General features: G+C 40.0%; 1 protein-coding gene across 1 annotated transcript in view; it reads left to right on the forward strand.

Moving 5' to 3' along the window:
- Positions 1-15,059, forward strand: part of LOC134225947 (E3 ubiquitin-protein ligase RNF19B-like) — a 198,116-nt gene that overhangs the window by 70,693 nt on the left and 112,364 nt on the right. The window contains exons 2-3 of the mRNA XM_062706409.1: positions 6,944-7,370; positions 7,827-8,989. Coding sequence (XP_062562393.1) covers positions 8,777-8,989 — 213 coding nt within the window. The 5' untranslated portion in view covers positions 6,944-7,370; positions 7,827-8,776. The remainder of the gene's footprint in view (positions 1-6,943; positions 7,371-7,826; positions 8,990-15,059) is intronic.

Below are 15,059 nucleotides of genomic sequence, written 5' to 3' on the forward strand. Positions count from 1 at the left end.
ATCTTGTTTGTGCATCGAAGTTTTGATTGATGGTGATTTGATTTAGCTAAAATCTACCTAGGATGTTCAACTTAATCAAAACTTTTCATTTGTGAGTAAAACGTAAATTTCAGTAGAACAATATTATAACAAAAAAGCATCGCATCATCAATACGTCCTAATTTCCAATGCTTGTTATTTTTAATTTCATGGCTATTTGGAAGACTTCCATCCGGGAATCTTGAACAACTTTGATCCACAATTGAGCCTTTTTTCGAGTGTATCACCTTTTTTGCAGCCATGATATCATTGACACGAACAATTAATTAATTTGTATACAATTATTCCTAAGGTTAATGCCAATGATGCAAAAAATAATAAAATATTCTTTATACCTATTTCGAACTTAATTCCGTAGTTTGAAATGCAGTGAATTAAATTCGATATTTGTTGATTGCTCGTTAAATTTTTGCGGCCAACAAAAACCCACCAACAATTTATTCTGTATCTATTAGGGCTTGTTCCTGATAAACAAAGCAAGGTACACCGAACAAAAAAAAACTTTTCACGATGGTTTTAGAAAGATATTTGCCATGCTTGTTCTTTGCTAAATCGTTTTGATATTGCACTTGTTTTCATTAATTCCAATATTTAAATTAGAGTGAGGCTCATCGATCACTTCAAGTCCATTAATTCCTTTTTAGCTTACATCAGTACGGTTGACACCAGTGGTGCCTTGTAACCTTTACTTTTCACGAAATTTAGAAAGATATCGCATGAAAATTCCGATGCATTTCCTTGGAATATTCCGAAGGATTACTCGTGACAAATCCGTTGGATTTCCAGCGAGAATTGCGAAGGATTTCCCTTGGATTTTCCGTGAATTTTCCCGAGGATTTCCCAACTCCGAAGGATTTCCAGTGGAAGCTCCGACCGAACCATTTTCTGTTGATTCTCCCCACTAAGTATTTTATAAAATTTTGTGCCGTGTCAGTATTTTTGATCAAATTCATTTTCATGGTAAGAAAAAATGGTTCGCTGTACGAAAAACTGTTTTTTCTAAGAATCGAATTTTCTTTAACCTTCCTAGTGCATTAAAAAAAAGTTACACATTGTGCATTAGCGGGTCAAAAATGACCCAAATTGGATTCGCTCCCAAAAGTTCATTTTCGAACCGATTCTCAATCTTTTGGAACCAAATTGAAGGTATGGAATCCACGGATGTCGCTACGGACAGATTTTTGCACTTTGGCCATTCTGGTTCCCAGGAATCGATGTTGAAGGAACATAGATTCTTAGGTCAATTTTTGGCGTGATTTCTTGCCTCTCGAAGGGTGATTTTGGAAATGCTCATTAATTTGCGTAGCAATAATTCTATTAGAATGTAGCCATTGTCCATTTCCATGGATCAACACAATTCCTGGTTATTTCACGGTCCGGTGTCCCTCCGGAAGATCCGGAACATCCGTAGAAGTGGTCAATTCATGGAACTCATCCTAGAAGAATGCAGTTTTCACAAAACTTTTGATTATCGTAATTTGAGTAACAAATGATTGTGGTTACTCATTTTGGTGGAACTGGGTGGCCACCGGAGTTTTCCGGAAAATCCGGAACATCCGTAAAAATGGTCAATTAATGAAACTTATCATATAATAGCGCGGTTTTTTCCAAAGCTTTTCATTATCGAACTACAAGTAACAAATGATTGTGGTGACCCATTTGGATGTACCTGTATGGCCGAAGGTCCTTCAGAAGATCCGGAACGTCCGTAAAAGTGGTCAATTCATGAAATACATCAGAAGAGCGCGGTTTTTTCCAAAGCTTTTCCCAATAGTACTTTGAGTAGCAAATGATTGTGGTGACCTATTTTGGTGGATCTGGGTGGCCACTGGAAGTGCTCCAGAAGATCCAGAACGCCCGTAAAAATGGTCAATTCATTAAACTTATCATAAAAGAGCACGGTTTTTTCTAAAGCTTTTCATTATCGAACTTTTAAAAAAATCTTTCTATTATCGAGCTCTGAGCAAGATACGAAGGAATGTCGTGACCCGTTCTTATTTACCAAAGTGACTACCGGAGGTCTTACGGAATATACGGAACATCGGTTAAAGAGGTTAATTTATGTAATACATACTAGAATAGGCTATTTTTTTAAAATTTCCTTGTCGTACTCTGAATATGAAATTATTGCCGTGACCTTTTCTCACGGATGTGAGTAGCAACTAAAGGCCCTTCGGAATGTCCGTATCACACGTAAAAGAGATCATCAATTCATAAAACCCACCATAGAAATGGCGTGTTTTCCATAGAAGAAGAAGATGAAGCACACTATTCTTCTAAACCTTTTTATTTTCCTAATTTTAGAAACCAATGATCGTAACCAATTCGCATGGATTGCCCACTGTATGTCTTCAGGTACATTCAGATCATCCGTAAAATCGATCAATTCATGAAACTTGTCATAGTTTTCCTATTTTCATATCCTGAGTAATGGATGATCGTTGTAACCCATTCTCAGGAACGTGTGTAGTCACGAATGAAACTCCGCAAGATCAAAAAATCTGTAATTATAGACAATTCATAAAAATTAAGATGACACTATTTTTTTTGAAAGGACAATCACATTAACCCAGAAAATATTTTCAAGTATGGCATAATTTGCTTCCATGATCGATATTCACCATTCACCACGAATTGACCACTTTAACGGACGTTCCAAATCTTCCGGAAGACCTCGGTAGCCACCCAGGTCCTTCAAAAAGGGTCATCATAATCATTTATTACTCAGCGTTCGGTGATTCAGCTATTCCATGGTGAGTTTTATGAATTGACCATTTCTACGGATGTTCCAGATCTTCTGGAGGAACTCCGGTGGCCACTCAGGTCCATCACACTGGGTCACCATAATCATTTGTTACTTAGTTTTCGATAATGAAAAGCTTTGGAAAAAACCGCACCCTTTTATGATAAGTTTTATGAATTGACCATTTTTACGGACGTTCCGGATCTACTGGAGGACCTCCGGTGGCCACCCAGGTTCACCAAATTGGGTCACCACAATTTGTTACTCAAAGTACGACAATGAAAAGCTTTGGAAAAAAACGCGCACTTCTAGGATGAATTCCATGAATCTATACCATTTCGTCGAAAGACATTTCGTCGAATGACATTTAGTCGAATGACATTTGGTCGAAAGGACATTACGTCGAATGGACGTTTGATCGAAGGGACATTTAGTCGAAAATGATTTTTTAATCCACTAGAGACGTAGGACATTTGATCGAATGACGTTTGGTCGAAAGGACACTACGTCGAATTGACATTTAGTCGAAATCAGTTTTCTGAAAGAATCTTCGTACATTTGGTTATATGACGTTTGGTCGAAAGTGGATTTTCGAATTGATAATCTTGGTACATTCAGTCTAATGACGTTCCGTCGAATGGATATTTGAAATAAAGAACTTAAGCCAATAACAATTAAAAATAAATGATTTATTGCGGTATTCCTAAAAGTCATATAATTATTTTTCCAATATTGTCCAAAGAATGATGGGCTGATAAAAAGAATAAATAATACGAAAACGGTGAATATTGCGATATTATTCTTGACTGGATATTGACTTCCGCGAACCCCTCTAACCGACTACATTGAATCTATACCACCTGGTCAAAAGAAATGTAGTCGAATGATGTTTCGTCATTACACATGACGCCGAATAGACATTACTACCGTTACACACATAACTGTCCCATGTACATCGGAAATTCCAGCAAATATTGGACGAATATGCGTGTGATGGCAGATTAGGTCATATGACCATTTGGTCGAAATTAAGTTTTCGGCCAATAACTAACGAATTATGGTTCAAAGACCATTTTATACTGAACTAATTATTGTATACATATTGAGTGGAAGAAAGAGTATCAATGAAAAGAATAAAAAACCATTTCCATTCGACCGAATGTCAATCAACGAAATGTTCCAAAGCCGACTGCGATGAAGTATTAGCAAATAACATTGATATCATTGGTTTTAGACCATGTGTCGAAAATAGAATAGAGGGTATACTGCCGCTAACCGCAAGTCGAGCACATCTGTACATGGAGCCCCATATACAGATGTGCTCGACTTGCGGTTAGCGGCAGTATATATTTTGCTACTTCTAAAGGTTTTCAATTTTTCAATAATCCACCAGGTCTCCAGAAGTTTCTGTTAGCTCAGATGAAAAATGCTCATTGGCTTCCTTATTCGTTTCTTCAGCTGCTGATTGAAATTCCTCATGTCCACTGAATTCCTCCAACCAGTTTATTCATGTATCTTATGGATTATTAAACCAGAAATGTCTAAATCTCCTTTCGACTAAATGTCCATTTGACTAAAAGTTCATTCGACTAAATGTCCTTTCGTTCAAATGTCCATTCGACTGAATGTTCCTTCGACCAAATGTCCTTTCGACAAAATGTCGAACTAAACGTCATTCGACGAATTGTCCCAAAACCGAATTCCATGAATTGACAATTTGTACGGACGTTCCGGATCTTCTGGAGCACCTCCGGTGGCCACCCTTCTTCTTCTTCTTCTTATTGGCATTACATCCCCACACTGGGACAGAGCCGCCTCACAGCTTAGTGTTCATTCTGCACTTCCACAGTTATTAACTGCAAGGTTTCTAAGCCAGGTTACCATTTTTGCATTCGTATATCATTAGGCTAACACGATGATACTTTTATGCCCAGGAAAGTCGAGACAACTTCCAATCCGAAAATTGTCTAGACCGGCACCGGGAATCGAACCCAGCCACCCTCAGCATAGTCTTGCTTTGTAGCCGCACGTCTTACCGCATAGCTAAGGAGGGCCCCTAGGTCCACCAAAATAGGCCCCCATAATCATTTGTTACTCAAAGTACTATGAGGAAAATCTTTGGAAAAAACCGCACACTTTTATGATGAGTTTCATGAATTGGCCATTTTTACGGACGTTCCGGATCTACTGGAGAACCTCCGGTGGCCACCCAGGTCCACCAAAATGGGTCACCATAATCATTTGTTACTCAAAGTACTATGAGGAAAAGCTTTGGAAAAAACCGCACCCTTTTATGATAAGTTTCATGAATTGGCAATTTTTACGGACGTTCCGGATCTATTGGAGGACCTCCGGTGGCCACCCAGGTTCACCAAATTGGGTCACCACAATCATTTGTTACTCAAAGTACGATAATGAAAAGCTTTGGAAAAAAAGCGCACTTCTAGGATGAGTTCCATGAATTGACCATTTTTACGGACGTTCCGGATCTTCTGGAGCACCTCCGGTGGCCGCCCAGGTCCACCAAAATAGGTCCCCACAATCATTTGTTACTCAAAGTACTATGAGGAAAAGCTTTGGAAAAAACCGCACCCTTTTATGAAAAGTTTCATGAATTTGCCATTTTTACGGACGTTCCGGATCTACTGGAGGACCTCCGGTGGCCACCCAGGTCCACCAAAATGGGTCACCACAATAATTTGTTACTCAAAGTACTATGAGGAAAAGCTTTGGAAAAAACCGCACCCTTTTATGATAAGTTTCATGAATTGGCCATTTTTACGGACGTTCCGGATCTACTGGAGGACTTTCGGTGGCCACCCAGGTCCACCAAATTGAGTCACCACAATCATTTGTTAATCAAAGTACTATAAGGAAAAGCTTTGGAAGAAACCGCACCCTTTTATGATAAGTTTCATGAATTGGCCATTTTTACGGACGTTCCGGATCTACTGGAGGACTTCCATTTTTACGGACGTTCCGGATCTTCTGGAGCACCTCCGGTGGCCACCCGGGTCCACCAAAATAGGTCCCCACAATCATTTGTTACTCAAAGTACTATAAGGAAAAGCTTTGGAAAAAACCGCACCCTTTTATGATAAGTTTCATGAATTGGCCATTTTTACGGACGTTCCGGATCTACTGGAGGACTTCCGGTGGCCACCCAGGTCCACCAAATTGGGTCACCACAATCATTTGTTACTCAAAGTACGATAATGAAAAGCTTTGAAAAAAAATCGCGCACTTCTAGGATGAGTTCCATGAATTGACCATTTTTACGGATGTTCCGGATCTTCTAAAGAAACTCCGGTGGCCACTCAGGTCTATCACAATGGGTCACCACAATCATTTGCTACTCAGCGTTCGATAATTAAAAGCTTTGGAAAAAACCGCGCTCTTCTAGGATGAGTTCAATGAATTGACCACTTCTACGGATGTTCCGGATCTTCCGGAGGGACACCGTACCGTGAAATAACCAGGAATTGTGTTGATCCATGGAAATGGACAATCGCTACATTCTAATAGAATTATTGCTACGCAAATTAATGAGCATTTCCAAAATCACCCTTCGAGAGGCAAGAAATCACGCCAAAAATTGACCTAAAAATTTATGTTCCTTCAACATCGATTCCTGGGAACCAGAATGGCCAAAGTGCAAAAATCTGTCCGTACAACATCCGTGGATTCCATACCTTCAATTTGGTTCCAAAAGATTGAGAATCGGTTCGAAAATGAACTTTTGGGAGCGAATCCAATTTGGGTCATTTTTGACCCGCTAATGCACAATGTGTCACTTTTTTTGTTGTGGCGCTCCTAGAGGTCGCTGATAGCTGGTTATCACCCCAAAATTTTCATTTCCAAAAGTTAGGAAAAGTCAGAAAATTTCAACGCCCTATCTCATTTGATTACAAAGCTACAACGTTTTTAAATCATCTCTGGGCCAAAATAGACCCCAATGCACTAGGAAGGTTAAAGTCTACATATTATATCTTAAACATTAATATTAGCACAACATATAGAAACACGGTTGGTTATTATAAGCGTTTAGGTTTCAATAAAACCTTTCACATATATTTTTCAATTTAGTTTTCTTTGAATTTAACTGCATTGAAATGTAATCCACTATATCGTATTTCTTCTCTCTCTTTTCTCATTTTTTAGCAACTTCACACCCTCCCACTCGTAGACAACGAAGCCGCAGTTGATCGTTATGCCGTCTAGTCGAAATGTGATTCATTCGAAGTTCCATTCCATCCTCCACAGCCCGGGACTTGCCATTATGATCGCGGTTGCGAGTGTGTATCTCATGATGTGATCGTCGGTGGTAGACTTGTAACGTACATATACATAACTCGTTCTGTGTGATCAATCGTCTAACTTGGCCCGGCATCTTCTCACGACATCGACACAAAACAAAAAATAAAATAAAGAAGCAAGAAGAAATTTTAATAGTACCAGCAAAAAAAAAAAAACGCCAGTGTTTAAACTAATCTGCATTTATTCACGTGATTCCACTCGTCGTACCGTGTGACATCAGCTATCATCGTTAATTATTTACCAGTTAGTGGGTTGGTGGAATTAAAACGGGGTAGACGGCAATGCTTGAGAGTTGCATAATTATTTTTCAAAACAGTCGGCCAATATTTTGACCCCACAAAAATTCTTGTGGTATTTGAAAAATTTCAAAAGCTGAGATTGATAAAGAAGTTAATTAATTACAACGACCCTTGTAAATTCGTAGATTAATATTGAATACATCATGATAATTAAAGACGCTTGTCTTTTCGTATTTATTTTTAATTCCAACAAATTTTCAAGTTGTCAGAATTCGCTAAAGAGCCTCACGACAACGTAATCCATTCCGATGTTTTGAATCGCTTTAATTATCCAACATTTATTAGAGGTTATACTGGGGCATGAACCAGCTAAAAAAAAATACAATTTGTTCTGTTAAACATTGGCCGAGATATAACTGTTTGAAAATTATACCTAGTAACGCAAATTTCAAGCATCGTCATCTGACTGTTACGAATCCTACTCCCAGTGAATGAAAGCAACAGTAGCCAACCAGCAGTCAGTGAGGACGCCAGTGTTTTGATCTCAGTGTGCAATCGAGCGATGGATCAACACCGTCGCGCCACCGCAATGGAATGGAATTATCTATGAAAGTATACAAGAAGATAATTATCATATTCTGTATAGGCAGCTTCGACGATTGAGTTGGCGACTGCTCCGAGTAAGTTCGACCCGGCATCGTCACCTTCCACGTTTAGTTCTGCATCGCGTTGCGGTGTTGTTGGATCGATCGAGCGACTACCCACCAAGCCAAGTGAACATCGAATCGTGCGTTGGCGCATTGACGGAGATTGTAGAGTGTATCAGCGAAGTTATGAAGGTCTACCGGAGAGGAATGTGATTTATTATGTGAATGGGTGTTGTGGTGTGATTGAAGGCCCTTGCGAGAATCTCAAGTTCTTGTTGAACAACGCGTGTAAAAATCACATGCGTCGACGCGTCGGTTTCTGTGTTGTAACATCATAAACCCCGGCATTCGTAGAAGCTTTATAGTGAATGTTTTCATTATGAAAACAATGATGACAGCAGCATCACACTGTGTTTTTGGTTGTATGAAGTTATTGTGTTATTTTATTTATTTTCCATTGAAGATCGTCTGATCAGCTGCTAAGCGTGCTTCCATCTCTGACGAAGATCACCGAGAGAATCACGAAGTCGAGCGAAGTGTTTATTGCGATGTTAATCGCTCGAATCAGCAGTCCCGTGGATGATCGATCTAGCACGGAAGTGTGTTGTAGCCGTTTGTTAATTAAGTGCTGTTTGGCCTACTGATAAGCGCATAGGTGAAAATTAGTGTTCCAAGCAAAAACGAGGCAGTCAATGTCAGCAGTGTTTAACTTCGATGTGTTCGTAGTGAGTGATACTGAGACCGCATTGTTGTGTTTAGTAAGATTGCTAAACTAGTGAAGAAGAGTAAAAATGCGGCGAACAAGTCGGAATTCTTTCAACTTTGACTTCTCTCTGAGAAGATTGTTGCTGCAGGGTGCACGAGCGGCACGAGGAAGCCCACCGCTTGGGCAAAGGCTATGCGATATAGAGAAAGGCAGTGGTAGCAGCAGGGATGGTGGCGGCGGACCTAGTGGCAGTAAACATGACAAGGGCGGTGGATCGTCCAACATTGGTAGTCATAAGGTAAGACAACGACATTACTCGATATTTTTTGGAATAAAATCAGAGCTTCGCGGTCAGCCAATTCAGAAAACCTAGAATAAAAATATAAAAAGACATTGTAGGTTCTAGTTATTATTTGAATTGATGTATTTATTTGTACCTCTGAAATTTTTCATAATTTCTTGACAATACTGGTCAATATGTACCAATCTGTACCGATTATTTTTTTTGGCTGCATAGTGTACATTCTGGATACCTATAGATCAAAACAAGTTGCCCTTTAAAAATCAAGGGATCGAAAAAGATGATGAAACAAGATATTTTTTAACGGGAATGATTAAATTTGCGGCTTTTTGCAGAAATTGTCGCATTTTTATCAAATTTCGCCCCAAACATCAAATTTTGCGAATTTTTGCTACTCTTACTTCGAATGTTTGTGTTCTTTTGTTTGGTTTCCTCAAAGCTCAACAGGGCGCGAACTACCGGTCGCCGATTAAATTATTGAATGGCACGAAGTGACATTTAGCAACTCTATTTGAGGGAGTTGTGATAGTGAAGAAAGAATGTTTCGGTAACAGTGAAACGGAGATTTTGGGTGATGCTAGTGAATCAATGATTTTATTAATGGTAATGATAAGAGTAAATTGTATGTTACTGAAGTTAGTCATGACAGTTTTAAACGCTTTTGACAGAGCAGTCTGTCCATAATAATGACCACATAAGTAACATCGCTGTGCATGATGATGAAAACCCCCGATTAATCCACCTTCTAGCGGTCTTTGTCGTGCATATAAAAAAAATAGGATTTTGGCCATAAGCCCATAGGGCGATTTAGCCATTATAGGAATTATGTCCCCTTTTTTTTCAACTTTCTTCTTCCTTATTTCTTCATCCATCTCCTTTGTTTTCTCTTTATTTTTCCTTCTTTATTTTTTGTTCTTCCTTCTTATTTTTCTTCCCCTTTCTTCATTCTTCTTCTTTCTTTTTTTCTTTCTTTACTTCTTCCCTATATCTTATTATTTCTTTCTTCCTCCTTCCGTCTTCCCTCTTCTCTCGTCTCTCTCTTCTTTCTTCTTCTTACTTCCTGTTTTCTCCCCCTTCTTTCTCTTTACTTTTTTTCGACCTTTCTATTTTCTTCACCCTTCTTCCTTCTTTCCTCTCATCTTTTCTCTCTTTCGTCTTTCATTATCCTTATTTCTTTCTTCTTCTTCTTCTTAATTCATACTGTTTTTTCTCCTTTCCTCGTCACTCTTCCTTCTATCCTTCTCCCTTCTTCCTCTTCAAATCTCTCTTCTCCTTTCTCATTTCTCACTTTTCACTCTCACTTTTCACTTCTCACATATCACATACAGGGGCCTTAATTTTCCATGTTCCATAATTTTGCAAAAATAAATTGCTGTTTCCTGTTTTTGGGTATCCGCGTACCCACGTTCTTGGTATGACCATAATTTCGGATTTGCTAGAACATGTCTTAAAAATGGATAATTTTTCTAAAATAACATTTCTATAACATACCAAATGATGATTTCTTGTATCCTGAGTTACTAGTTTCGAAGAAAATTTCACGATTATGACTTTACAGCGTATCAGGACCACCTGATCATTTGGTTTCGGAACGGACATCCCGGAATAGGTTTCCGTGAGCCTGTGGCCACAAATTTAGATGAAACCCTGGCAATATGGGTATCAAAATTCTTGAAATTGTTTCGGAAACATGTTTTCCAAGTAAGTCCCTGCCCTTTGGTTCAAAAAGGGGTATGGGCGCGTTCTGCCAGGTTGGTCGAGGCAGATTTCTTGCGGGAACAAGTTTTATATGGACGTTCAAAAGTGCCTGAATGAAATATAAAGCTTGTAAGGATCGCTTGAAGGTGGGATGCAAGATCATTCATCTATAGTTTTTCTAAAATGTAGAAAATATTTATCTACAGCATAATAATTTGAAACGAATCGTTATGAATTGATGCATCATAAATTTAACTCGCGTTCTTAGATGATCTCTCATTTGCACCCGTCGAACCATTCTGAATGGCCGTCGTGAGAATATCACCTTTGAAATACCGTTAATCTATGTCTTCTTCTTCTCTTCTCTTGGTTATACAACAGTAAAGCACATGTGAAGATTGGACAAATCAAGCATCCGAAAGATATTCAATTTGCAAAAAAGAGCTAACCGCGGTGGAGGTTGGTACTCGAATTCTGATGGTTTTTCCGCAAACGTGACCTTTAGGGTCACTCCTCACGGAATCCAAGTTTCAAAGTGCTCGCGTTTTCGGGGGCACACTACTCGATACGGAGGCGATGCACAACTGTCATTTTTGTTGATTTAGCTTTGCTGCGTCGCAGCCACCCCCCTGAAATGAGATGTAGTTCTTGAAGCCGTCTACCGATTGGGTGGCGCTAGTGTTGCCTTTCCTATTTTAAGCTCCGTTCATACTGCCGCGAGAGAATTTGCGATTGGCGCTTTGGTGTTGCATGAAGAAGAAGAAGTAGAAAGATGATAATCAAACATATTTGCACGGGAAAACATACGAAGAAACTTTTGAAACTCTTCTTTAAAATTCTAGAAGCAATTAAATTAAAAACGGTAAACAGTACGGGGTTAGACTTGTTTTCTACTGCACAATAAACACAATATTTCAATTTCAATTTTTACTCTGTGATATCATACTTAATACACAGTATAAGAAAAGTCCAACCCCGTACTGTTTACCGTTTTAAATTAGATTGCCTCTAGAGTTTCAGAGATATCTTCGTATGTTTTCCCGTGCGAATTTTTTTAAATATCATCTTTCTGCTTCTTCTTCTTCATGCAACATCGAAGCGCCAATTAATCACGCCGAGAATCACGCAACAATGCAATACATCTCGTCGAATATAATTTAACAATACAACACATGCCGCTTACGCATTCGATTTCGACATACTGACTTCGTGTGTTTATTGCTTAACCGGCAATGTTTACATCCAGCACCATGTTGCAGCACCATGTTTTCGGCTTCAGGCGAGTTGTTCGTGGATGACAACCGTTTCATGGGGGTGGTCGCAGCATACGTGAAAAAATAAAAATGACAGTTGTGCGTTGCTTCCGTATCGTGTGGTGTGCCCCGAAAACGCGAGCACTTTTAAACTTGGATTCCGTGAGGAGTGACCTTAAGTGGTCTTGTTGTGTAGGGGTTATCACGCCTATCTAGAGAGTAGGAGGTTGAGGGTTCGAGTCCCTCCAAGACACGTGGATTCTTTTTCGCAAAATTCATATCAATTTGTCCATTTCGAAACATGTGCTGTGCATATGCACAGCCAAGATACTTAACAATGAAGAAAACATGTTTTCCAAGTAAGTCATCTTCGAACAGGTTGCCGAAGGGCCTAAAGTGGCCTCAAACTCATTTAGAAGAAACCCTGGCAATATGGGTATCTAAATTCTTGCAATTGTTTCGGAAACATGTCTTCCATGTAGTTGAGACCATAGGATGGATATCAACCGGAACGATCATCCTGCAACAGGTTCCCGGAAGGCTCATATAGGCCACAAACTCATTTAGAAGAAACCCTGGCAATATGGGTATCAAAATTCTTGGAATTGTTTTGGAAACATATTTTCTATGTAGTTGAGACCTAAAGTGGCCAAAAACTTATTTAGAAGAGAATCTGGCTCCAAAATTTTTGGAATAGTTTCGGAAACATGTTTTTTCCAAGTTGGTGGGACCGATGCTGGGTCATTAGGCCAAATGGCCATCAGATCGAATGGTCATTAGGTCGAATGACAAGTGAGGAGTGCATAGTGAGCAATGAGAAGTGAAAAGTAAAAAGTTGAAAGAGAAAAGTAAAAAGTGAAATGAAAGAAATGAGAAGAGAGAAGTGAAAAGTGATACAGTATTGACCCGATTTTGTCTACCACCTTTTTTACCCGATTTTATCACTTCCCGCTTTTTGACCCATTACTCAAAAAAATGAAAATTTTAGTCGTTCTTTTTATTTTTGTAAATTACAGCGCATGTTGTTTGTTATACATTTTTTGAGTATCTGTCAAGAATTTTTTAAGCATTTTTGACAAGAAATGACGGGTTCCGTCTACGTCTTTTTCTTCTTCTTTCTTCTTCTTCTTCTTCTTCTTCTTCTTCTTCTATATACATACAAATGAATTTCTGTCTGTCTGATCCTTATAGACTCTGAAACTACTGAACCTATCGGCGTGAAAATTTGTATGCAGAGAACTAATCAGAGAATAAATCAATTTGAGACGCAATTTAGCCCGGGAACGATGCGGCCGATCAGCTACTGTTGGGGCCCTTTAAGGTCACTCCTGATGGAATCCAAGTTTCAAAGTGTTCGCGTTTTCGGGGGCACACCACTCGATACGGAAGTAACGCACAACTGTCATTTTTGTTGATTTAGTTTTGCTGCGTGCGTGGAAAAATAAAAATGACAGCTGTGCGCTGCTTCCGAGTGGTGTGCCCCCGAAAACGCGAGCACTTTGAAACTTGGATTCCGTCAGGAGTGACCTTAACATGCGACGGGAAACGAGATTGAGAGCATCGACATACCTGGATTTTCGGGCAATGTACCGATCGAAGATGTGCTCACGGTAGGGGGAAACCACATCGGTTACAGTCACTGACGATCGGGGGCGAACCATGCCGGGCCTCGACCGATTCCCCGCACCTAGACCGTGTATAGCCACCAGAAATGACGTGGGAAACTCGGGTAACTATCTGCACGCTCACTTCCGGTATTTTCGATGACTTGGCAATTCTTCAACAGCGTTCTCGACGAATCTCTGCTTGAATCCTCTGAGCTCGGCCATCAGTGTAGTTTTCGTCCTGGCTGCTATTACGTTGGTCAGCGTTCAGTGCTCACGGTAGGGGGAAATCACATCGGTTGTAGTCGTTGACGAGCGGGGGCGAACCCAACCGGGCCTCACCAAGATGTAACCTCCTTGTCGACCGATTCCCCGCACCTCCGAAATGATGCGGGGGACTCGGGTAACTATCTGCACACCCACTTCCGATAACTTCGGGGGTTGGATAAGGCTCCGACGACGCTTTCAGCTAACTTGCTGCTGTCTTCACTTGAATTCCCCGGAGCAACGCCACTGGCTTCTAACACACGCGGAAAAGTGTCTTACACGTGAGGATATGGCTCCGGAACACTGGGGTCACTGGTTGGTGGCGCAAACACGGCTCATTGATTCTCTGGACCAACCAGAAGGCTTGTCTTTTGCTATAAAATCGCGGCGTGAAACACCAAACCGTCTGACTTGCTTCGTGGTTCTTCTCCAACTCCCCGTTCATCGGTTATCGACCAACCTTTCTGCCCATTAGATCTCATCTCTCTTTCGTTCTCTCTCTCATTCCCCTGATCGTCGACTCCCGATGATACCGGAAATGGGAAACGTTCCCATTCCAATCCGTTGGGGATGCTAGCCGTGCTCCCGTAGAATTTGTGTCAAAAGGTCTAAGGTCAAAAGGTCGAAGGACAAAAGGTCGAAAGGACAAAAGGTCGAAGGGTCAAAAGGTCGAAGGGGCAAAAGGTCGAAGGGTCAAAAGGTCGAATTTGTATCATAACATCAAAGGTCAAAAGGTCGAAGGACAAAAGGTCGAAAGGACAAAAAGACAAGGAATTAGTAGTGAAAAGAGAGACGTAAGAAAAGAATAATGAGCATAGGTAAATGAGAAGTGGAAAGTGAGAAGTGAGAATTGATAAGTGAGAAATGAGAAGTGAGAAGTGAGTACCGAAAAGTGAACAGTGAGTAGTAAGTGCAGGGTTGTTACGACTACGCGGATGATTTTCGCGGATTTCGTGGTTTTCGCGGATTTGGCGCAGATTTACATAACGATTTTAGGGTTTCGCGCGGATTTGGCGCGGATTTAGTTTCAGGCGGAAATTTAATAAATAAAATGCTAAATCTAAGGAAGTTTATTTGAAAATTAGTTTTGTGTCTATCTAGATGGGCTTTATTTTCATAAGCAAATGTTGTTGTAAATTCTCAACACGTTTCAAGGTTATTAACATTATTTTTCGGATATCTCCAACTCCTTATTTAATGGCATGCATTACACTCTCAAGCATTCTTTAAACAAATGTTATGATG

The sequence above is a fragment of the Armigeres subalbatus genome, chromosome 1, assembly GCF_024139115.2.
Source record: "Armigeres subalbatus isolate Guangzhou_Male chromosome 1, GZ_Asu_2, whole genome shotgun sequence".
Classification (NCBI taxonomy): Eukaryota; Metazoa; Arthropoda; class Insecta; order Diptera; family Culicidae; genus Armigeres; species Armigeres subalbatus.